General features: G+C 42.2%; 1 protein-coding gene across 5 annotated transcripts in view; it reads left to right on the top strand.

The window, feature by feature from the left end:
* LOC111979462 (histone-lysine N-methyltransferase 2C) overlaps nt 1-25,834 on the top strand; it is a 148,586-nt gene extending 122,752 nt beyond the window's left edge. For all 5 annotated transcript variants that reach the window (XM_024010021.2, XM_024010020.2, XM_024010022.2 and 2 more), the window contains exons 50-60: nt 542-681; nt 1,980-2,102; nt 2,280-2,822; nt 3,038-3,647; nt 3,971-4,107; nt 10,653-10,795; nt 10,900-11,074; nt 12,082-12,198; nt 12,339-12,412; nt 23,818-23,926; nt 24,019-25,834. In XM_024010021.2, the coding sequence (XP_023865789.1) occupies nt 542-681; nt 1,980-2,102; nt 2,280-2,822; nt 3,038-3,647; nt 3,971-4,107; nt 10,653-10,795; nt 10,900-11,074; nt 12,082-12,198; nt 12,339-12,412; nt 23,818-23,926; nt 24,019-24,111 (2,264 nt within the window). In that variant the 3' untranslated portion in view covers nt 24,112-25,834. The remainder of the gene's footprint in view (nt 1-541; nt 682-1,979; nt 2,103-2,279; nt 2,823-3,037; nt 3,648-3,970; nt 4,108-10,652; nt 10,796-10,899; nt 11,075-12,081; nt 12,199-12,338; nt 12,413-23,817; nt 23,927-24,018) is intronic.

Here is a 25,834-nt window from a genome sequence, read left to right as displayed (position 1 = left end):
AATGTAATGTTTATTTCTCTACCATAAGCTGCCTCCAACTTCGTTTTAGAGAATTTGTCAATACGTCCAACCGGCCTCACAACCGCAGACCACGTGCATGGCGTTGTGTGGGTGAGCAGTTTGCCAATGTCAAAGTTGTGAACAGAGTGCCCCAAGGTGGTGGTGGGATTATGGTATGGGCAAGCATAAGCTACGGACAAGCAGCACAATTACATTTTATCGATGGCAATTTGAATGCAAAGAAATACCGTGAACAGATCCATAGCCCATTTGTTTTTAAGGTATGTGACCAACATATGCATATCTGTATTCCCAGTCATGTGATATCTATAGATTAGGGCCTAATTAATTTATTTCAACTGAATGATTTCCTCATATGAACTGTAACCCAGTAAAATCTTTGAAATTGTTGCATGTTGCGTTTTATGTTTTTATTCAATATAATAGAGCTGAGCTAAGCCATGCTGTGCTGCGCTGGCCTGTTCAAGCATCTACTGTTGTAGGAGCTGTGTCTTATTTGAGTACTGTTGCTGTGCGTCAGGTCCAGCTGCAGTCAGAGGCACTCATCAGAAAGCCCCCGGCAGCCCAGGCTCCAAGCCCCAGTGGTGCTGTCACTGCAAGGTGGTGGTGCTGGGAAATGGAGTCTGCAAGTCCATCAAAGACCTTCCAGTGCACAAACAGGTAACGTACGGCCAGCGCTTTCATGTGGTCAAGTTGTGCTACGTGTTTATCACGCTGAACTCCATACGTTGCAAAGACGGTTGTCTATTGCGATACATAGAAACAGCAATCTTGTGGCAATCCACATCAGATAATCATCTCTATATCAATCTAATGGTCCACATGATCTGTCAAAATAGATAATTTGATCAATTACCTTGTTGGATCTTACCCAACCAAGCTATGATCTCTATGAATTGGTTAACTATCTTCTTGGCCAACCCAGTAAAAGCTCTCCTCTCCACCAGTCAGCCATGGATTACTGTTGCGTTAGTCTGTTCCCCCCCAGGGGGCAGGAGAGCACAGACAAGCCATGACTAGAGGCTCAGACCTCACTTCAAACGGTAGATTAATCCACATTATGCCCTTAGGCACACACACACACACACATGTCACACACACACACACACACACACAGCATGAATGCACACACCAACACACACACACACACACACAACACACACACACACACACACAACCACACACATCCAAGAACATTATGTCCATCCACACACGTACTGTAGAGCCTCTAATTATGCTAATCCCCCCCCCCCACCCAATTGTAGTGAAATCTATCTCAGTGCAATTAGTGGGTTAAGCGGTAGCATGCCCTTAGACTGCAGTCTGGGGAGTTTACAAATGGTTAAACCCTGATTCATCTGAATATTGGAGCTATTTGGTATGGTATGGGCAAGAATTAATAACCCCTTTTAGTATCGATAATGGTTTATGTATAGGAATTGATTTGACCTTTGATGTCTCACTTTGATTATGAGCTTAAAGGAATAGTTCTGGATTTTGGCAATGAGGTCCTTTATCTACTTCCCCAGTCAGATAAACTCATAGATACCATTTTTATATCTCTGCGTTCAGTTTGAAGGAAGTTGCTAACTTGCGTTAGCGTAATTGCTAACTAGTGTTAACTGAATGACTGGAAGTTTATGGTAATGGCTAGCGTGCTAGTTGTTCCTGTTGACTTCCATTCACTGTGCTAATGCAAGATAACAATTGCTCGTGAAACTACGTCTAATTTCCTTCATACTAGACGCAGATACATAAAAATGATATCCACAAGTTCATCTGACGCTGGGGAAGTAGGCTAGATAAAGGGTTTCATTGCCAAAATCCCAAACTATCCCTTTCTTTTTACAATTGTAAAGTAGCTTTGTGTCCCTGAAGAGTGGATAAATATAATGTATTATTATTATCTCATTCTCTCTTCCTCACTCCATCTCCTGACATGCCTTTCTTCTCTTCAGGAACAGGAAGGTCTGTTGCGTTCCGAGGGGAACTTGGTATTCTGCAGCCACAGTTGCTTCCTCCTCTACTCTGCCTCCACCTCCTCTTCCTCCTCACAGGCCAGAAATACTACAGATACTAAGGTTTGTGTTTTTATTGATTCCCAGAGGCAATTTATTTTTGACTTTCTTGACCTGTGTAGGTAATCCGTATACAGTACTTGTTGTATTCAGTTTTTCTACCGGTGTGTCAAATATAAATGGTAAACTTTTATTATTTCCTGCAGGACATTAAATTATTGTCATTCATGTCTTCTGCAGGACTCGGTGGCCCTCCTGTCTCCAGACTCAGACCAGAAAGAGAGCCTGTCTAAAGCCCACCACCAGTACAGCAACAACATGTCCTCTCTGGATGTCCACTGTCTGGCCCAGCTCCAGCTCAAGCAGTCCCCTCCCTCCACCTCACCCATCCCCTTCCCCCCAGCCAGTGACACCCCTAAGACCCCTAAGACAGATGCCAAGTCAGACACCATCAAAGTGACTGTGAAACTGAAGGCGCGGGGCCCCAGGGCTCACCAGGAGGGCTGGCACCAGGGGAAGAGACACAAGGGTCTCCGCTGGAGGAAGTGGACAGTGCAGGTGGTGGTGCCAAGAGGAAGCTCCCAGCTCCCTGACGAGYACCAGATAGACGAGCTGCTGAGGAAGCTGGGAGCGTCTCTCCGCCCCGGGGCCAGTCTCAGGGACCAGCGCCGCTGCTGCTTCTGTCACCAGCTGGGGGACGGGGTCACCGACGGCCCTGCCCGACTCCTCAGCCTGGACCTGGACGTGTGGGTGCACCTCAACTGTGCCCTGTGGTCCACCGAGGTAGGTAACCCAGAAGTTAAGCGAGGTGGTGGACTGGTAACCGCAAGGTTCATGTCCTCGGTCAGGCGTAAATAAATAAGTGGGAGGGGCAGAACTGTCTAAAGGGGGGAAGACTGCTGGTTTCAGATCTTAACTGCCATACCAACCACTACAATTGTGACCCTTTTATTAAAGTTGTGTTGTGTGTGCAATGTTAACATTGTTTTGTTGTGCAGGTGTACGAGACGCAGGCAGGCGCCCTGATCAACGTGGAGCTTGCGCTGCGGCGGGGTTCAGCGGTCCGCTGTGCCTACTGCCAACAGATGGGCGCCACCAGCGGCTGCCACCGCCTGCGCTGCACCAACATCTACCACTTCACCTGCGCCCTGCAGGCACACTGTACCTTCTTCAAGGACAAGACCATGCTGTGCCACGCCCACAGGCCCAGAGGCTCTGGCTCCGCCCACGGTGGTTCTGGACTCGTCCTGGAGCACGAGCTGCGCTGCTTCGCGGTGTTCCGCCGCGTCTACGTCCAGAGGGACGAGGTGAGGCAGATGGCCAGCGCCGTGCAGCAGCCCGAGCTGGGCTACACCTTCAGAGTGGGCAGCTTGGTGCTCCACGCCGTGGGTCAGCTCACCCCGTCCCAGATGGCCGCCTTCCACTCAACCTCCGCTATCTTCCCCGTGGGCTACGAGGCCTGCCGCATCTACTGGAGCATGCGCCATGGCAACCGTCGCTGCCGCTACCTGTGCTCTGTGGAGGAGAGGGAGGAGCAGCCGGAGTTCCGCGTCCGCGTCATCGAGCAGGGATACAAGGACCTGGTCCTCACTGACTCCACCGCCAAAGGTGGGCTGGGATGGATTTGTGTTCGGGCTCGTTTAGATAAGGCTTGTCTATTAAAGGTGGGCTGGGCTAAATGTTTTGTTTTAGGGCTGGTTTAGATTAGGCTTGTCTAGTAAGGTGGGCTAGCTAGATTGGTTTTATGACATGCTTAGATTTAGCCTTGTTTATGGATGTAGCCTCTGCCATTCATGTATCTGGGTTGGCTTGGACTAGGCTTGTCTTGTTCAGTTTGCTTTTCAGATTCTCTTTTACTATTGTAAATGTGTTCTGTAGGAGTCCCTATAATATATTATGATCCATAACCCTGCTGTTTRCTGTCTTATCAGGAGTGTGGGATAAGGTCCTGGGACCTGTTGCTGACAAGAGGACTGAAATAGGAACTCTGAAACTCTTCCCTGTCTATCTGAAGGGAGAGGACCTGTTTGGACTTACAGTCTCTGCAGTCACCAAGATCACTGAATCGGTTTGTATCTGTTCTTTGTTGTATTATATTCAAACAATTCCGATTTATACAAAACTATCAATGCTCAAATGATACTATAGATGTCTAGAGCTACCTATTCAGATGAGCGACTGTTAAAATGCTCACACCATACTACACTGAACAAAAATGTAAACGCCACATGTAAGTGTTGGTCCCATGTTTCATGAGCTGAAATACAATAATTTTACATTCGCACAAAAAGCTTATTTCTCTCAAATTTTGTGCTCAAATTTGTTAAAATCCTGTTAGTGAACGTTTCTCCTTTGACCAGATAATCCATCCACCTGACAAGTGTCAATACACAGGTTCACCTTGTGCTGGGGACAATAAAAGGCAACTTTAAATGTACAGTTTTGTCAATGCCACAGGTGGCTCAAGTTGAGGGAGCGAGCAATTGGTATGCTGACTGCAGGAATGTCCACCAGAGCTGTTGCCAGATAATTGAATGTTCTTTTCTCTACCAAAAGCCCACTCCAACTTCGTTTTAGAGAATTTTGCAGTACGTCCAACCGGCCTTTCAACCGCAGTCCACGTGCATGGTGTCGTGTGGGCGAGCGGTTTGCTGATGTGAACAAAATGCCCCATGGTGGCAGTGGGGTTATTGTATGGGCAGACTATAAGCTACAGGCAACGAACCCAATTGCATTTTATCGATTGCAATTTGAATGCACAGAGACACCGTGACGAGATCCTGAGGCCCATTGTCGTGCCATTCATCCGCCGCCATCACCTCACACGGCCACATGTCACATGGATCTAGCCACAATTCCTGGAAATTTCCAGGTTCTTCCATGGCCTGCATACTCACCAGACATGTTTGGGATGCTCTGGATCGACTTGTACGACAGCATATTCCATTTCCAGCCAATATCCAGCATCTTTGCACAGCCATTGAAGAGGAGTGGGACAACGTTCCACAGGTCAAAATCAACAGCCTGATCAACTCTATGCGAAGGAGATGTTGCGCTGCATGAAGCAAATGGTGATTACACCAGATACTGACTGGTGATCTGATCCATGCCCCTACCTTTTTTGTTTAGGTACCTGTGACCAACAGATGCATATATATATATTGCCAGTCATATGAAATCCATAGATTAGGGGCTAATAAATGTATTTAAATGTGCTTATTTCCTTAAATGAACTCTAACTCAGTAAAATCTTTGAAATTGTTGCATGTTGCATTTTATATTCTTGTTCAGTATATATTGTAGACTAAAGGTCGACCGATTATGATTGTTCAACGCCGATGCCGATTATTGGAGGATCAAAAAAAGCCGATACCGATTAATCGGTCGATTTTTTTAATTTATTTTTTATATATACATTTTTTTTTAAATAATAAATAATCAACCGATTAATCGGTATCGGCTTTTTCTATATATATATTTGTAATAATGACAATTACAACAATACTAAATGAACAATGAACACTTATTTTAACTTAATATAATACATAAAATCTATTTAGTCTCAAATAAATAATGAAACATGTTCAATTTGGTTTAAATAATGCGAAAACACTGTGTTGGAGAAGAAAGTGCAATATGTAACATGTAAAAAAGCTAAAGTTTATGTTCCTTGCTCAGAACATGAGAACATATGAAAGCTGGTGGTTCAATATTCCCAGTTAAGAAGTTTTAGGTTGTAGTTATTATAGGAATTATGGCGCGTTGACTATTTCTCTCTATACCATTTGTTTTTCATATACAGTTGAAGTTGGAAGTTTACATACACAGGTTGGATTCATTAAAACTCGTTTTTCAACCACTCCACAAATTTCTTGTTAACCTTTCATGAGCCTCTACCCCGGGTCCGGGATCACCCCCCACCCCCCCACACACTGATTAGCATAGCTAGCATAGCTTCACAAGTAGATAGTAGCATCTAAATATCATTAAATCACAAGTCCAAGACACCAGATGAAAGATACAGATCTTGTGAATAAACCCATCATTTCTGTTTTTTTAAATGTTTTACAGGGAAGACACAATATGTAAATCTATTAGCTAAACACGTTAGCAAAATACACAATTTCTTTGTCCACCATTTTTTCTCTCCACCAGTAGCTATCACCAATTCGGCTAAACTAAGATATTGATAGCCACTAACCAAGAAAAAAACTCATCAGATGACAGTCTGATAACATATTTATGGTATAGGATAGGTTTTGTTAGAGAAATGTGCATATTTCAGGTAGAAATCACAGTTTACAATTGCACCCACCATCACAACTCGACTAGAATTACTAAAGAGAGCAACGTGTATGACCAATTTACTCACCATAAAACATTTCATAAGAATAGACAAAGCATAGCAATGGAAAGACCCAGATCTTGTGATTCCAGACAATATTTCAGATTTTCTAAGCGTTTTACAGCGAAAACACAATAAATCGATAAGTTAGCATACCACATGTGKAAACGTTACCAGAGCATCGATTCAAGCCAAAGAGAGCTATAACGTAATCATCGCCAAAATATATTAATTTTTTCACTAACCTTCTCAGAATTCTTCCGATGACACTCCTGTAACATCATTTTACAACATACATATACAGTTTGTTCGAAAATGTGCATATTTAGCCATACAAAACCGTGGTTACACAATGAAAATAGTAGGAAATCAAGCCTCAAAATGTCAGACGTCATCTTTCAGAGTGATCTAGTTTAATRGAAAGCTAATCATATACTTGACAAAAAAATACAGGGTTGACAGGAATCGAAAGACAAATTAGTTCTTAATGCAATCGCTGATTTACATTTCTAAAATTATCCTTACTTTCTTATACAGCGTTCGCCAAGAGAAGCTATAACAAACAAAATGGCGTAATATGCGTTTAAAATATTTCGACAGAACAACGAGTCTGGTTCATCCTTGGGAGAAATGCCCAAAAGCCTGAAGGTACCCCGTTCATCTGTACAAACAATAGTACGCAAGTATAAACACCATGGGACCACGCAGCCGTCATATCGCTCAGGAAGGAGACGTGTTCTGTCTCCTAGAGATGAACGTACTTTGGTGCGAAAAGTGCAAATCAATCCCAGAACAACAGCAAAGGACCTTGTGAAGATGCTGGAGGAAACGGGTACAAAGGTATGTGTATCCACAGTAAAATMAGTCCTATATCGACATAACCTGAGAGGCTGCTCAGCAAGGAAGAAGCCACTGCTCCAAAACCGCCATAAGGATGCCAGACTACAGTTTGCAACTGCACATGGGGACAAAGATCGTACTTTTTGGAGAAATGTCCTCTGGTCTGATGAAACAAAAATAGAACATAATGACCATCGTTATGTTTGGAGGAAAAAGGGAGAGGCTTGCAAGCTGAAGAACATCATCCCAAATGGACAATGACCCCAAGCATACTTCCAAAGTTGTGGCAAAATGGCTTAAGGACAACAAAGTCAAGGTATTGGAGTGGCCATCACAAAGCATTGACCTCAGTCCTATAGAAAATGTGTGGGCAGAACTGAAAAGGCGTGTGTGAGCAAGGAGGCCTACAAACCTGACTCAGTTACACCAGCTCTGTCAGGAGGAATGGGKCAAAATTCACCCAACTTATTGTGGGAAGCTTGTGGAAGGCTACCTGAAACGTTTGACCCAAGTTAAACAATTTGAAGGCAATGCTACCAAATACTAATTGAGTGTATGTAAACTTCTGACCCACTGGGAATGTGATGAAAGAAATAAAAGCTGAAATAAATCATTCTCTCTACTATTATTCTGACATTTCACATTCTTAAAATAAAGTGGTGATCCTAACTGACCTATGACAGGGAATTTTTACTCTTGGTTAAATGTCAGGAATTGTGAAAAACTGAGTTTAAATGTKTTTGGCTAAGGTGTATGTAAACTTCCGACTTCAACTGTACCTTTGACTATTGGATGTTCTTATGTTGTTCTTTAGTATTGCCAGCCTAATCTCGGGAGTTGATAGGCATGAAGTCATAAACAGCGCTGTGCTTCAGGCATTGCTAAGAGCTGCTGGTAAACGCAGTCAAGTGCTTTTTGAATGAATGCTTACGAGCCTGCTGCTGCCTACCACCGCTCAGTCAGACTTCTCTATCAAATATCAAATCATAGACTTAATTATAATATAATAAACACAGAAATACGAGCCTTTGGTCATTAATATGGTAAAATCCGGAAACTATAATTTCGAAAACAAAACGTTTACTTTCAGTGAATTACGGATCCGTTCCGTATTTTATCGAACGGGTGGCAACCCTAAGTCTAAATATTGCTGTTACATTGCACAACCTTTAATGTTATGTCATATACCCTGATTCTGCTTGCACTGAACGCAAGAGAAGTGACACAATTTCCCCAGTTAATATTGCCTGCTAACATGCATTTCTTTTAACTAAATATGCAGGTTTAAAAAAAATATTATTATATCAGTGGGGGAAACAAGTATTTGATACACTGACCAGATTTTGCAGGTTTCCTACTTACAAAGCATGTAGAGGTCTGTAATTTTATTCATAGGTACACTTCAACTGTGAGAGACGGAATCTAAAACAAAAATCCAGGAATAACATTGTATGATTTTTAAGTAATAATTTGCATTTATTGGCATGACATAAGTATTTGATCACCTACCAACCAGTAAGAAATTCCGGCTTCTACAGACCTGTTAGTTTTTCTTTAAGAAGCCTCCTGTTCTCCACTCACTATACCTGTATTAACTGCACTTGTTGAACTCGTTACCTGTATAAAGCACCTGTCCACACACTCAATCAAACAGACTCCAACTCTCCACAATGGCCAAGACCAGAGAGCTGTGTAAGGACATCAGGGATAAATTGTAGACCTGCACAAGGCTGGGATGGGCTACAGGACAATAGGCAAACAGCTTGGTGAGAAGGCAACAACTGTTGGCGCAATTATTAGAAAATGGAAGAAGTTGAAGTTGACGGTCAATCACCCTCGGTCTGGGGTCCCATGCAAGATCTCACCTCGTGGGGCATCAATGATCATGAGAAAGGTGAGGGATCCCCGAACTACACGGCAGGACCTGGTCAATGACCTGAAGAGAGCTGGGACCACAGTCTCAAGAAAACCATTAGTAACACACTACGCCGTCATGGATTAAAATCCTGCAGCGCACGCAAGATCCCCTGCTCAAGCAGCGCATGTCCAGGCCCGTCTGAAGTTTGCCAATGACCATCTGGATGATCCAGAGGAGGAATGGGAGAGGTCATGTGGTCTGATGAGACAAAAATAGAGCTTTTTGGTCTAAACTCCTCGCCGTGTTTGGAGGAAGAAGAAGGATGAGTACAACTCTAAGAACACCATCCAACCGTGAAGCATGGGGTGGAAACTCATTCTTTGGGGATGCTTTCTTGCAAAGGGGACAGGACGACTGCACCGTATTGAGGGGAGGATGGATGGGGCCATGTATGCGAGATTTGGCCAACAACCTCCTTCCTCAGTAAGAGCATTGAAGATGGGTCGTGGCTGGGTCTTCCAGCAAGACAACGACCCGAAACACACAGCCAGGGCAACTAAGGAGTGCTCTGTAAGAAGCATCTCAAGGTCTTGGAGTGGCCTAGCCAGTTCTCAGACCTGAACCAATGAAATATCTTTGGAGGGAGCTGAAAGTCGTATTGCCCAGCGACAGCCCGAAACCTGAAGGATCTGGAGAAGGTCTGTATGGAGGAGTGGGCCAAAATCCTGCTGCAGTGTGTGCAAACCTGGTCAAGAACTACAGGAAACGTATGATCTCTGTAATTGCAAACAAAGGTTTCCTGTAATCAAATATTAAGTTCTGCTTTTCTGATGTATCAAATACTTATGTCATGCAATAAAATGCAAATTAATTACTTAAAAATCATACAATGTGATTTTCTTGATTTTTGTTTTAGATTCCGTCTCTCACAGTTGAAGTGTACCTATGATAAAAATTACAGACCTCTACATGCTTTGTAAGTAGGAAAACCTGCAAAATCGGCAGTGTATCAAATACTTGTTCTCCCCACTGTATATAGACTTCTGTGTAATTTTAAGAAAGGCGTTTATGGTTAGGTACATTTGTGCAAAGATTGTACTTTTTTCAGCAATGTGCTTTTGTTAAATCATCAACCGTTTGGCGAAGTTGAAGTAGGCTGTGATTCGATGATAAATTAACAGGCACCACATTGATTATATGCGACACAGGACAAGCTAGTTAACCTAGTAATATCATCAGCCATGTGAAGTTAACTAGTGATTATGTGAAGATTGATTGTTTTTTTATAAGATAAGTTTAATGCAAGCTAGCAACTTACCTTGGCTCCTTGCAGCCACAAAGTCCTTTTGACGCTGCACTCGCGTAACAGGTGGTCAGCTTGCCACACAGTTTCTTTGTGGATTGCAATGTAATCGGCGTCCAAAAAGGCCGATTTACCGACTGTTATGAAAACTTGATYTCGTCCCTAATTAATCGGCCATGCCGATTAATCAGTCGACCTCTGTTGTAGACACTGAAGTGAGGAGGAGTGTTCCAGTCTCATTTCCCTGTGCTGCTGGTTGTGTTCCAGCTCCCAGGGGTGGAGGCCTGTGACAGGTACACCTTCCGTTACGGACGTAACCCTCTGATGGAGCTGCCRCTGATCTTCAACCCTTCTGGCAGCGCCCGCGCCATGCCCAAAACCAGCTCCCCATTCACTGCCGTTGTCATAAGGTATTGTGGATGAATTAACATTGTTTCAAGTCTGTGGATTTAATATACTTTGGTTTAGCACAAGTTATCTTTATAACAGAATATACACACACATTCACTCCTAGGCCCCAGCCAGTATCCAGAAACACCAGTACCACCTCCAGGTGCCAGAACACAGCCCAGGGAGAGGGAGGTGTCCCCTACACCAAGCCCCCCACGGTGCACCACAGGTCCTCTCAGTACCGCTGGATGAAGAGTGAGTGGAGGGCCAACGTCTATCTCGCTGCTTCCAAGATCCAGGTGGGTCTCGGGGACATGATCCTCTAAGTTCAGCACTAGGCCTGGGCTGCGGGGGGGTGCATGCTACGCCACTGCTTATAACTAAGTTAAGAGCTGTGAAAAGTATGTTCCCCCTATCAATTTCTCTTTATGTAATTAGATCTTCAACCAAAACCAAATATGAGATAAAGTGAACCTGAGTGAACAAATAACACAACAGTTACATACTTATTTAATAAACAAAGTTCTGCAACAACCAGTGTCCCCTTAAACTCAGTAACTGGTTGTTCCACCTTTAGCTGCAATGACTCCAACCAAACACTTCCTGTAGTTGTTGATTAGTCTCTCACGTCACCGTGGCGGAATTTTGGCCCACTCTTCCATGCAGAATTGCTTTAACTCAGCGATTATTTGTGGGTTATTTGAAGCATGAAGTGGGGTTAGGTCTGAACTTTGAATAGGCCATTCCAAAATGTGAAAAGTGTTACTTTTTAGCCATTTTAGTGTTGCATAACTTTGTTAATTAAATAAATAAAATAAGTATCACATTATTTTATTTGAAAACTCAGGTTCCTTCTATCTAATTTTAGGTTTTTGTTGAATATGTGCTTACATAAAGTGTAAAAAATATGCAAAAATTAGAAAGAGGGTAAATACTTTTTCACGGCACTGTAGATGTGCCAAATAAATGATATCCAGCCCAGGCTCCAGCTATGCATTTGCTTTGCTAACGTGTTAGCTAAGTGGCTAGATGGTAAGATCAAGCTTCTTGGTTACAGCAGAGACATTCAATCCCCTCTTGGATCAAGATCCATGTTGGCTTATAGTTTTGTGTGTGAAAACCCCGGTATGGTATAGAAATGGTAAGACCGTATGAAAATCTGGATACCGCCCAACCCTACTCAGCACTCTTGCATTCCTGTTCTTAAGTAGCAGAGTGAATATAAGACTGAAGTATGACAGCATGAGAGTAAAAGGACTCTTACTGTTGAACGTACTGTATACACATTTTCTGGTTTTGTCCACAGGGCCTGGGGCTGTATGCAGCCAGGGACATAGAGAAGAACACCATGGTGATTGAATACAATGGAACCGTCCTCCGCAATGAGGTGGCCATCAAGAAGCAAAGGACTTACAAGTCTCAGGTGCAAATCTTTTCTTATTTTTTTAACTTAAGGCTCTAGTAACTGTACTTACTGTGTTTTGAAGGCTGAATAATACATATTTGCTGTATTCTCTCATCTGATGACTCAGTTGGTCTAAGTGGTTACTTTTCCCTCTACAGAATCGTGGAGTGTTCATGTTCCGCATCGACAGTGAACGTGTTGTTGATGCCAGTCAGACAGGAGGTCTGGCAAGGTAAGCATAATTCTTTACATAGTCACATTCAACCTGATTTCACATTCTAACCTTACCTGATTTATGTGTCACTCAATGTTAGGATGGTTGTGAAATAATTCACAGGGCTCAYTATGTACAGTGCATTCGGAAAGTATTCAGACCCCTTGACTTTTTCCACATTTTGTTACGTTATTGTTTTTTTCTCATCAATCTACACTATAAAAAAAACTGAACTATCACATTTACATAACTATTCAGACCCTTTACTCTGTACTTTGTTGAAGCACCTTCTTTGTCACCTCCCTGACCAAGGCCCTTCTCCCCTGATTGCGCAGTTAGTTTTTTCCCCCTCATCAATCTACACACAATACCACATAATTCATGCTATCTAACATTTTTGAATCAATTAGGTCCACTATGGCTGGTAATGAGTTATATAGCCGTTCACAAAGGTTAATTTAGCAGAGATGTGAACATGGCACTAATTTTAGCTTTTATTTAAAAAAAGGTAAGGATGCCACCCAGTATTCTTATTATCGCCCCCTATCTTTTATAAACACATATTAAACCGTTGTCATCTTATCTCGATGCTTGCTTACTTAAAAAGCGTTTATCCTCGTATAATCTCCATCGACTATTACATATCTTAAATGCTTCATCACAAACAACAGCTCCTTGGGATGTTTTATCTCTCGGTGCAGAAACAGCTTTTGATAAACTAGAAAGCTCATATCTGGTCTATTTTGGAACATATGGGAATTGGCTCAAATTTTATTCATATGATTAAAGTACTTTATACAATGGGTGGGTCTAATGCTGATTTGTTAAAACCACATTCCAGCCGGTGTCTATTTCAAAAGTTACCACCGGCTAAACCTATGATGTTAAAATGTCTATTTTCTCTGTTCCATCTGACTGCGCAATCCACTGTCTCATCAGCCAAGCAATCTATAAACTTGATCTTCGCTATAAAAAGCATTTAGACATTCTCACATTTCTTTTAGACTAACATTTAGTTTTCAACAGCGGATATTTGTATAAACCTTGCTGTCTGTCTCTTCGACATTTGCAACATTGTTTCAATATTTAAATTCGATCTACAGCTGTCCCATAGTAATGAACGAGTCGGGACGAAACAGACAGGCAACGTTTCTCAGCCAGTCAAAATCATGAATCACCTGGCGTCATTTTTATGGATATATATACAAAGAAATGTCAATTGAAAAAAAGGTAAGAAGAAACGAAGAGCAGCTACTGTAGTTTGCGGTCTTTCAGCTTCAATTTGAAATTATTGTGTTACTGTAGCTGTGGTGTTGGCTAGCTCCTCTGAACAAGTGTCTGACGAGTGAGCACATTTTCTATGCCAGGCGAAATCGCACCTCATTAGCTCATCGTTATGGATGTATGCAAATAAATATCACTAGAAAACATCTTAAACAAATGCGGCTATTTTGCMCTTATTCTGGCTGCACTATTTGARGTGACTGTAAGTTAGCCGTAGTTGGCTAGCTAGCAAGCAAGGGATAAGAATGTTGCCAGGCAGTATGGCAATGGAACATTTAGAACAAACTACTGGGTCACATCCATAGATACAGAACTAAAAGACTGAAAATACGTAGGAGGACTGTCTGTACCAAACTTAAAATTGTATTTCCAGGAATATGAGTGTATATTTTGTGCAAAAATTGACATACAAGGGCAAGGCTATGACATTTTAGACGCATATAGCCATAATCACCAGCAGCGCAGTCCCAGGCCAGGAGGCCAGCTGTGTCTGTATAGCGATAGACACAGCTGTCCATTACTTTATAAAATGAGCAACACCGATGAAGTCATATAATATACACTGAATGTACAAACATTAGTAACTCCTTCCTAATATTGAGTTGCACCCCCACCCTCAGAACAACCTCAATTAGTTGAGGCGTAGACTTTACAAGGTGTCGAAAGCATTCCACAGGGATGCTGGCCTATGTTGGCTCCAATGCTTCCCACAGTTGTGTCAAGTTGGCTGGATATCCTTTGGGTGGTGGACCTATGGTGATACACACTGGAAACTATTGAGCGTGAAAAACTCAGCAGCGTTGTAATTCTTGACACAAACCGTCTGCCACCTACTACCTTACTGCATTTTGAGATCAGATGGCCTTCTAGTGAGTTTTTTCCTCCTACCGTATCCCATTCAAGGCACATCTTTTGTCTTGCCTATTCACCTTACACAATATTCACATAAACAATCCATGTCTCATTTGTCTCGAGGCTTAAAAATCCTAACCTGTAGCCTCCCCTTCATCTACAATGATTGAAGTGGATTTAACAAGTGACATAAGTAAGAGATCATAGCTTTCACCTGGTCAGTCTGGCATGGAAAGAGCAGTTTGTAATGTTTTGTACACTCTGTATATATATATATATTGGTTAAAACATAATTCTTCCGCTCCTTGGCTGGAATATGTTATCTCCTGGAAGAGTTGGTCTTCACTGATTTAAACAATGTAAGCTATACTTTGGTCCTATTATTGCTCACACAATTTGTATTTGGCACCAAATGTAAAAACAAGGTAACTGGGAATCAAAATGTCATGCACATACTCCAGCATTTCACAATAATGCCTTGTGATCTGGAGGGCGACCTTTTGCATTCCCCCAATGGTCAATATGTGGAATCCTTACCAATATTTTAGATTAGATTGAGTTTATTAGCAACATGTACAGGGATGCAGACGTAATTGCAGGGAACGTATGTATGTATGTACAGTTGAAGTCGGAAGTTTACATACATCTTACCCAAATACATTTAAACTCAGTTTTTCTCAATTCCTGACATTTAATCCTAGTAAAAATTCCCTGTCTTAGGTCAGTTAGGATCACCACTTTTATTTTAAGAATGTGAAATGTCAGAATAATAGTGTAGAGAGTGATTTATTTCAGCTTTTATTTATTTCATCACATTCCCAGTGGGTCAGAAGTTTACATACACTCAATTCGTATTTGGTAGCATTGTCTTTAAATTGTTTAACTTGGGTCAAACGTTTGGGTAGCCTTCCACACACTTCCCACAACAAGTTGGGAGAATTTAGGCCCATTCCTGCTGACAGAGCTGGTGTAACTGAGTCAGGTTTGTAGGCCTCCTTGCTCGCACATGCTTTTTCAGTTCTGCCCACAAATTTTCTATAGGATTGAGGTCAGGGCTTTGTGATGACCACTCCAATACCTTGAATTGTTCAAATGGAGCCGGAAGAAACGGCAGCAGTTTTACGGGCGCCCAACCAATTGTGTTGTTATGTGGGGTGTTTTCGTGTAATTTTGTACTTATTTTGTACATAATGTTTCTGCAACCGTATCTTACGGCAAAAAAAGAACTTCTGGATATCAGGACAGCAATCACTCACCTCGGATTAGACAAAGATTTTTTCTTCAACAAGCAAGACACACAGGGCATTCTCCAAACACCCGACAGGGCCAACATCCCCGTTATTTGCAAGAGGAAGAAACACAGGTACAGAGGATACAGAGCGGGATGCCTCGTGAGGACGGGCAGAAGGCAAGTGGGAAAGCTGCCGTTACCGTCAATATTACTCACCAACGTGCAATCATTGGACAATAAATTAGACGAGGTACGATCACGAATATCCTACCAACGCAACATCAAAAACTGTAATATCCTATGTTTCACGGAATCGTGGCTGAATGACGACATGGGTATTCAGCTAGCGGGATATACGCTGCACCGGCAAGATAGAACAGCACACTCCGGTAAGACGAGGGAGGGCGGTCTGTGCATATTTGTAAACAACAGCTGGTGCACGAAATCTAAGGAAGTCTCTAGATTTATTTACCACCACAGACAGATGCTGGCACTAAGACCGCACTCTGTATAAGGAAATAAGCAAACAGGAAACCACTCACCCAGAGGCGGCGCTCCRAGTGGCCGGAGACTTTAATGCAGGGAAACTTAAATCAGTTCTACCAAATTTCTATCAACATGTTTAATGTGCAATCAGAGGGGAAAGAATTCTAGATCACCTTTACTCCACACACAGAGACGTGTACAAAGCTCGCCCTCCATTTGGTAAATCCGACCACAACTCTATCCTCCTGATTCCTGCTTGCAAGCAAAAATTAAAGTAGGAAGCACCAGTGACTCGGTCTATAAAAAAGTGGTCAGATGAAGCAGATGCTAAACTACAGGACTGTTTTGCTATCACAGACTGGAACATGTTCCGGGATTCTTCCGATGGCATTGAGGAGTACACCACATCAGTCACTGGCTTTATCAATAAGTGCATTGAGGACGTTGTCCCCACAGTGGCTGTGCATATATACCCCAACCAGAAGCCATGGATTACAGGCAACATTCGCACTGAGCTAAAGGGTAGAGCTGCCGCTTTCAAGGTGCGGGACTCTAACCCGGAAGCTTACAAGAAATCCTGCTATGCCCTGCGACGAACCATCAAACAGGCAAAGCATGAATACAGGGCTAAGATTGAATCATACCACAACGGCTCTGACGTTCATCTTATGTGGCAGGGCTTGCAAACTATTAGACTACAAAGGGAAGCACAGCCGCAAGCTGCCCAGTGACACGAGCCTACCAGACGAGCTAAATCGCTTCTATGCTCGCTTCAAGGCAAGCAACACTGAGGCATGCATGAGAGCGTCAGCTGTTCCGGACGACTGTGTGATCACGCTTTCCGTAGCTGACGTGAGTAAGACCTTTAAACAGGTCAACATACACAAGGCAGCGGGGCCAGACGGATTACCGGAACGTGTGCTCCGGGCATGTGCTGACCAGTTGGCAGGTGTCTTCATTGACATTTTCAACATGTCCCTGATTGAGTCTGTAATACCAACATGTTTCAAGCAGACCACCATAGCCCCTGTGCCCGGGAACACAAAGGCAAACTGCCTAAAGGACTACAGACCCGTAGCACTCACGTCCGTAACTATGAAGTGATTTGAAAGGCTGGTAATGGCTCACATCAACACCATTATCCCAGAAACCTTTGACCCACTCCAATTTGCATACCGCCCAAACAGATCCACAGATGATGCAATCTCTATTGCACTCCACACTGCCCTTTCRCACCTGTAKAAAAGGAACACTTATGTGAGAATGCTATTCATTGACTACAGCTCAGCGTTCAACACCATAGTGCCCTCAAAGCTCATCACTAAGCTAAGGATACTGGAACTAAACACCTCCCTCTGCAACTGGATCCTGGACTTCCTGACCGGCCGCCCCCAGGTGATGAGGGTAGGTAGCAACACATCTGCCACGCTGATCCTCAACACTGCAGCCCCCCAGGGGTGCGTGCTCAGTCCCCTCCTGTACTCCCTGTTACCCCACGACTGCATGGCCAGGCACGACTCCAACACCATCAAGTTTGCAGACGACACAACAGTGGTAGGCCCYATCACCGACAACGACATGACAACCTATACGGAGGTGGTCAGAGACCTGGCCGGGTGGTGCTAGAATAACAACCTATCCCTCAACGTAACCAAGACTAAGGAGATGATTGTGGACTACAGGAAAAGGAGGACCGAGCACGCCCCCATTCTCATCGACAGGGCTGTAGTGGAGCAGGTTGAGAGCTTCAAGTTCCTTGGTGTCCACATCACCAACAAACTAGAATGGTCCAAACACACCAAGACAGTCGTGAAGAGACAAAGTATATTCCCCCTCAGGAAACTAAAAAGATTTGGCATGGGTCCTGAGATCCTCAAAACGTTCTACAGCTGCAACATCGAGAGCATCCTGACTGGTTGCTGAGGGTAGTGCGTACGTCCCAGTACATCACTGGGGCTAAGCTGCCTGCCATCCAGGACCTCTACACCAGGCGGTGTCAGAGGAAGGCCCTAAAAATTGTCAGACCCCAGCCACACAAGTCATAGACTGTTCTCTCTACTACCGCATGGGAAGCGGTACCAGAGTGCCAAGTCTAGGACAAAATGGCTTCTCAACAGTTTTTACCGCCAAGCCATAAGACTCCTGAACAGGTAATCAAATGGCTACCCGGACTATTTGCATTGTGTGCCCCCCCAACCCATCTTTTACGCTGCTGCTACTCTCTGTTTATTATATATGCATTGTCACTAACTATACATTCATGTACATACAGTGCTGTGAAAAAGTATTTGCCCCCTTTCTGATTTCTTGTTTCCTCCTGACAGAGCTGGTGTAACTGAGTCAGGTTTGTAGGCCTCCTTGCTCGCACATGCTTTTTAGTATTGTTCACACATTTTCTATAGGATTAAGGTCAGGGCTTTGTGATGTCCATTCCAATACCTTGACTTTGTTGTCCTTAAGCCATTTTGCCACAACTTTGGAAGTATGCTTGGGGTCATTGTCCATTTGGAAGACCCATTTGCGACCAAGCTTTAACTTCCTGACTGATGTCTTGAGATGTTGCTTCAATATATCCACATAATAATCCTCACTCATGATGCCATCTATTTTGTGAAGTGCACCAGTCCCTCCTGCAGCAAAGCACCCCCACAACATGATGCTGCCACCCCTGTGCTTCACGATTGGGATGGTGTTCTTCGGCTTGCAAGCCTGCCCCTTTTTTCACCTAACATAACGATGGTCATTATTGCCAAACAGTTCTAATTTTGTTTCATAAGCCCAGAGGACATTTCTCCAAAATCGGTCTTTGTCCCCATGTGCAGTTGCAAACCGTAGTTTGGCTTTTTTTATGGCGGTTTTGGAGCAGTGGCTTCTTCCTTGCTGAGCGGCCTTTCAGGTTATGTCGATATACGACTCGTTTTACTGTGAATATAGATACTTTTGTGCCTGTTTCCTCCAGCATCTTCACAAGGTCCTAGCTGTTCTGGGATTGATTTCCACTTTTCGCACCAAAGTACATTCATCTCTAGGAGACACATGATTGGGATGGTGTTCTTCGGCTTGCAAGCCTCCCCCTTTTTTCACCTAACATAACGATGGTCATTATTGCCAAACAGTCACTTAAAAACGGCATTTTGTGTTTACTTGGGTTATCTTTGTGTAATATTTAAATGTGTTTGATGATCTGAAACATTTAAGTGTGACAAATGTGCAAAAAAATAAGAAATCATGAAGGGGGCAAATACTTTTTCACAGCACTGTATATGCAGATGATAAAGTCAAACAATCATGTGCTCCTTCTCTGGTTCAGGCTGTTGAAGAGCTCAAGACTGCTTTTCAGTCACTGCAGGCCTCCCTTTAAGGTCTCAAACTGGTATTGAATGTACAAAAAACTAAATTCATGATCTTTACCAGAGCTCGAACTTTGCCAGAGAAGGTAGCATTGTCACATCTGATGGCTTATCCTTTGAAAAAATGTCATCCTACAAATACCTACAGTTGAAGTCGGAAGGTTACATACACTTAGGTTGGAGTCATTAAAACTCGTTTTTCAACCACTCCACACATTTCTTGTTGACAAACTATAGTTTTGGCAAGTAATTTTCCAAKAATTGTTTACAGATTATTTCACTTATAATTCACTGTATCACAATTTTAGTGGGTAAGAAGATTACATACACTAAGTTGACTGTGCCTTTTAAACKGCTTGGATGTCATGGCTTTAGAAGCTTCTATTAGGCTAATTGACATAATTTGAGTCAATTGGTGGTTTACCTGTGGATGTATTTCAAGGCCTACCTTCAAACTCAGTGCCTCTTTGCATGACATCATGGAAAAATCWAAATAAATCCATTGTAGACCTCAACAAGTCTGGTTCATCCTTGGGAGCAATTTCCAAACGCCTGAAGGTACCACTTTCATCTGTACAAACAATAGTACGCAGGTATAAACACCATGGGACCACACAGCTGTCATACCACTCAGGAAGGAGATGCGTTCTGTCTCCTAGAGATGAACATACTTTGGTTCGAAAAGTGCAAATCAATCCCAGAACAGCAGCAAAGGACCTTGTGAAGATGCTGGAGGAAACAGGCACAAAAGTATCTATATTCACAGTAAAACGAGTCGTATAWCGACATAACCTGAAAGGCCGCTCAGCAAGGAAGAAGCCACTGCTCTAAAACCTCCATTAAAAAAGCCAGACTACGGTTTGCAACTGCACATGGGGACAAAGATCGTACTTTTTGGAGAAATGTCCTCTGGGCTTATGAAACAAAATTAGAACTGTTTGGCAATAATGACCATCGTTATGTTAGGTGAAAAAAAGGGGGAGGCTTGCAAGCCGAAGAACACCATCCCAACCGTGAAGCACGGGGGTGGCAGCATCATGTTGTGGGGGTGCTTTGCTGCAGGAGGGACTGGTGCACTTCACAAAATAGATGGCATCATGAGTGAGGAAAATTATATGGATATATTGAAGCAACATCTCAAGACATCAGTCAGGAAGTTAAAGCTTGGTCGCAAATGGACAATGACCCCAAGCATACTTCCAAAGTTGTGGCAAAATGGCTTAAGGACAACAAAGTCAAGGTATTGGAATGGCCATCACAAAGCCCTGACCTTAATCCTATAGAAAATGTGTGAGCAATACTGAAAAAGCGTGTACGAGCAAGGAGGCCTACAAACCTGACTCAGTTACACCAGCTCTGTCAGGAGGAATGGGACAAAATTCACCCAACTTATTGTGGGAAGCTTGTGGAAGGCTACCCGAAAACGTTTGACCCAAGTTAAACAATTTAAATGCAATACACTCAATTAGTATTTGGTAGCATGTAAACTTCTGACCCACTGGGAATGTGATGAAAGAAATAAAAGCTGAAATAAATAATTCTCTCCTTTTATTCTGACATTTCACATTCTTAAAATAAAGTGGTGATCCTAACTGACCTAAGACAGGACATTTTTACTCTGATTAAATGTCAGGAATTGTGACAAACTGAGTTTAAATGTATTTGGCTAAGGTGTATGTAAACTTCCGACTTCAAATGTATACAGTGGGGAGAACAAGTATTTGATACACTGCCGATTTTGCAGGTTTTCCTACTTACAAAGCATGTAGAGGTCTGTCATTTTTATCATAGGTACACTTCAACTGTGAGAGACGGAATCTAAAACAAAAATCCAGAAAATCACATTGTATGATTTTTAAGTAATTAATTTGCATTTTATTGCATGACATAAGTATTTTGAAACATCAGAAAAGCAGAACTTAATATTTAGTACAGAAACCTTTGTTTGCAATTACAGAGATCATACGTTTCCTGTAGTTCTTGACCAGGTTTGCACACACTGCAGCAGGGATTTTGGCCCACTCCTGCTTTGTAAGTAGGAAAACCTGCAAAATCGTTCTCCCCACTGTGTGTGTGTATATAGTTACTTTTACAGCCTTATTCTAAAATGTATTAAATAGTTTTTTTCAATCTAAACACAATATAGCACAATGACAAAGCAAAAATAGGTTTTTAGACATTTCTGCAAATGTATTAAAAACAAAAAACTGATATCACATGTACGTAAGTATTCAGACCCTTTAACTCAGTACTTTGTTGAAGATGTAATCGCCTTTGCCTTTGGCAGCGATTACAGCCTTGAGTCTTCTTGGGTATGACGCTATAAGCTTGGCACACTTGTATTTGGGGAGTTTCCTCTATTCTCTGCGGATCTTCTCAAGCTCTATCAGGTTGGATGGGGAGCGTCGCTGCACAGCTATTTTCAGGTCTCTCCAGAGATGTTCAAGTCCAGTCAGTGGCCACTCAAGGACATTCAGAGGACACTTGTCCTGAAGCCACTCCTGCATTGTCTTGGATCTGTTCTTAGGGTCGTTGTCCTGTTGGAAGGTGAATCTTCGCCCCAGTCTGAGGTGCTGAGCGCTCTGGAGCAGGTTTTAATCAAGGATCTCTCTGTACTTTGCACTGTTCATCTTTCCCTCGATCCTGACTAGTCTCCCAGTCCCTGCCGCTGAAAAACATCCCCACACCATAATGCTGCCACCACCATGCTTCACCGTAGGAATGGTGCCTGTTTTCCTCCAAATGTGGCGCTTGGCATTCAGGACAGAGTTCAATCCTGGTTTCATCAGACCAGAGAAACTTTTTTRTCATGGTCTGAGTCCTTTAGGTGCCTTTTGGCGAACTCCAAGCAGACTGTCATGTGCCTTTTCCTGAAGAGTGGCTTCTGTCTGGCCACTCTACTATAAAGGCCTGATTGGTGGAGTGCTGCAGAGATGGTTGTCCCGGGCGCCAAAGACGTGGATGTTGATTAAGGCAGCCCCCCGCACTTTTCTGATTCAGAGGGGTTGGGTTAAATGCGGAAGACACATTTCAGTTGAAGGCATTCAGTTGTACAACTGACTAGGTATCCCCTTTCCCTTTTTGGAAGGTTCTACCATCTCCAAAGAGGTACTCTGGAGCTCTGTGAGAGTGGCCATCGGGTTCTTTGTCACCTCCCTGACCAAGGCCCTTCTCCCCTGATTGCTCAGTTTGGCAGGGCCGCCAGCTCTAGGAGGTGTCTATGTAGTTCCAATCTTCCATTTAAAAATGATGGAGGCCAATTTGTTCTTGGGGACCTTCAATGCTGCAGAAATATTTTGGTACTCTTCCCCAGATCTGTGCCTTAACACAATCCTGTCTCAGGCTGTAATGTAACAAAATGTGGAAAAGGTCAAGGGGTCTGAATACTTTCTGAATGCACTGTGTGTGTGTATATGGAGCAATGATAAATGTCCATGGGGAGGGGGATACACATTACCAGGCAACTCCTTTTTTTCTATATTTACAACTTAGGTCAGCTATGCTGGCCTATGGAGTCCCTTGGGAAACCCAACTACCAAACAATCCAATGATGGGATTTATACATAAATTATCTGGGCTCTATAATATAAAAGACTGATCTGTATAATATATAAACAACTTTATATATTACACAGACAATATACAACAATATGAAAAACTAAGCTTATTCTTTGCTAGCCATTAAAATATGGTCCAGAGATCTAATTTAATCTTAACCACACTTTTAACTGGAACAGAATATGGAAAAATATGACCTCGGCATCCCGTAATCCGAACTATCAATTCATACATTTTAAATTTGTTCYGACTGTATTTAACACCAAGGAAATGTTGTACGATGAAATTGGCCCCAACTCCCCAACTGTTCATTGTGTCCCCTAAATCAGGTAGGCACATTCCTTCATATAATGTGGTTAAATTGTACTAGGGAAAAGTTCCAAGATTAATTTTGAAGTGCGTGAATTTAAATATTCAATGCTTTCTATCTCTTATGTTACTTAATGATAGCCCCTTGAATCTCTCAATCAAAAGATGAAGATTACTGTAGGCAGGCAGCACTGATGCCTGATGAACAATTGGGGGTTGTTGTGTCAGGGATTCCTTTTGTATGCTTTTATTTGATTGTTTTTGTACCCTCTGAAAAAGAAAAATGACAAAACTAAACAAAAAGTTGGTCACAAAAACAAATTGCGTCATAATGTGTTTGTTTTKTTATACAGATACATCAATCACTCTTGTACCCCGAACTGTGTTGCTGAGGTGGTAACCTTTGAAAGAGGTTATAAAATCATCATCACCTCCAACCGCAGAATCGAGAAAGGAGAGGAGGTGTGTTCTTTTTCCTTTCAATTGGAAATCTCCTACTATGCTATGAGTGACGTTTGCATTGTCATCACTATTCTCTCTGCATTATTTTCCAGCTGTGTTTCGACTACCAGTTTGACTGTGTGGACAGCCAACACAAGATTGCCTGTCACTGTGGAACAGCAGACTGCAGGAAAAGGATCAACTGAAAAATGACAACAAATGCATTCCTTTCCATATTATGCAGATGCCCTGATCTCTGTGTAGACAGAGAGGTGCTTCAGGCTGTCCTTTCTTAGAACGAGTGGAAGACCTGAGTAAGCCCTGAGAGCAATGCATGGATGGAGTCCCATGTTTGTAAACAGACTGAAGATGGACAGGAGAGGGCTTGGAAAGAGGCGAGCAGGAAGAAGCAACAGCAGATAGACGTGTGATTTGTGCCATATTACATGAGCCTGGGTTTTATTGCAAGGCCTCTGTCAACGAGTGGATGTGTCTGTGTATTAGTGAGATGATATACAATAGGGCGCAGAAGAGAATCCACCAGCGAATGAGAAGAGAGCACTGTGTGGGTCACGGACCTTATTGGTTGTTAAGGGCAGGCCCTTTTGTTTAAAACTTTAAATGTAAAACAGTTTTGACTAAATGTAGAATTCACTGAATGGGGAATGTACAGCAATGACTACAGCGAAGGGAATATTAACTTGCACTAAAAAAAAAAAGAGACACGTACACACAACTTTAAGATACTTGATTCCATGAGTCAGTTTTATCATAGGTTTCTGTCATGTGATTTGAGTGAAATTCGAGGGGACGTTTTGTATTTATTATTGAGTGAATGAATTTTATTGTCAAAATGACGAGACAGTAAAACGAAGGCTAAACTGATAGTTTTCTGAAGATTGAAGAAATGCTCTTACTTTTGTACAAATGTATATAAAGAAAAATATAGGAATAACTGACCAAATACTACCTTAACCTTCTCAATGTTTGGGTGTTTTTTTTTTTTGTCATTGCAATTTATTTAAGAAGGATGTCATGATATCAGTTTGAGAGTATATATTATGATTATTCTGTACAGAATTTGTAAAATAACCACAATAATTCAAAGTATTTTTGGTTTATTAAAAGTATGGTATTGTAGTGTAGTGTTTTTGTGATTTACACGTACTTTGACCACTCAAAAAGAAATATTTTTGGTGACTAACGAGTGTAGAAAAGAGTCATTGGTTACAGAATTTCAAAATGGGAAAGACATCATTCTGACATCTTTGCTGTTAATCAGGTTTGATTTTATAGAACTGTGAATAAGGTTTTTAAACCACCCAAACACAATTTTAACTTCTTTTTAACCCAAATAGGCATAGGAATACCACCTTGTTTTTGTGTTGTTTTTTTACATAGATATTGTGTACAGACGTCCAATAACATTGCTTACTGCTTCAGGCGATTTGAAATTAAGGTGTACTGGGAAAAGATAATCATGTTTCTTGRAAAGGAAAAGGTTGGGACATTTGGTGGTGCTATATTTTGAAAAGAGAAATGTATCTGATATGGACACTTCACAAGCCACTTACAATAGTTAGAAAATGCAAGATGTTTTGCGTACACAATTTCAAGTCGACTGTAAAATTTTGGAGACAGTCTTAGAACTTGTAATGTATATGGCATGTATTTTTTTAACTTTCCGAAGACTCAATTGTATATATTTTCTCAATGAATGGTTGTAACAAAATTATTTCTTGGATATTTTTCTTCTCTTGTATAAAATGACATCATCCTGCCAGTGTGTTTGTGCTACATTTTTCTTGGTCCTGTAAAGTAGTCAATGTTTTTTGAAAACAGCCTTTTGAAGTGTACAGAGTAATGAGATTTGGAGTTTGTGTAATTGAATTTAGAAGCATTTACAAAATAAACTATTTTACATCTTAA

The sequence above is a fragment of the Salvelinus sp. IW2-2015 genome, linkage group LG19 (genome assembly GCF_002910315.2).
Source record: "Salvelinus sp. IW2-2015 linkage group LG19, ASM291031v2, whole genome shotgun sequence".
Lineage (NCBI taxonomy): Eukaryota > Metazoa > Chordata > Actinopteri > Salmoniformes > Salmonidae > Salvelinus > Salvelinus sp. IW2-2015.
This window is presented reverse-complemented; position numbering and strand designations above follow the sequence as displayed.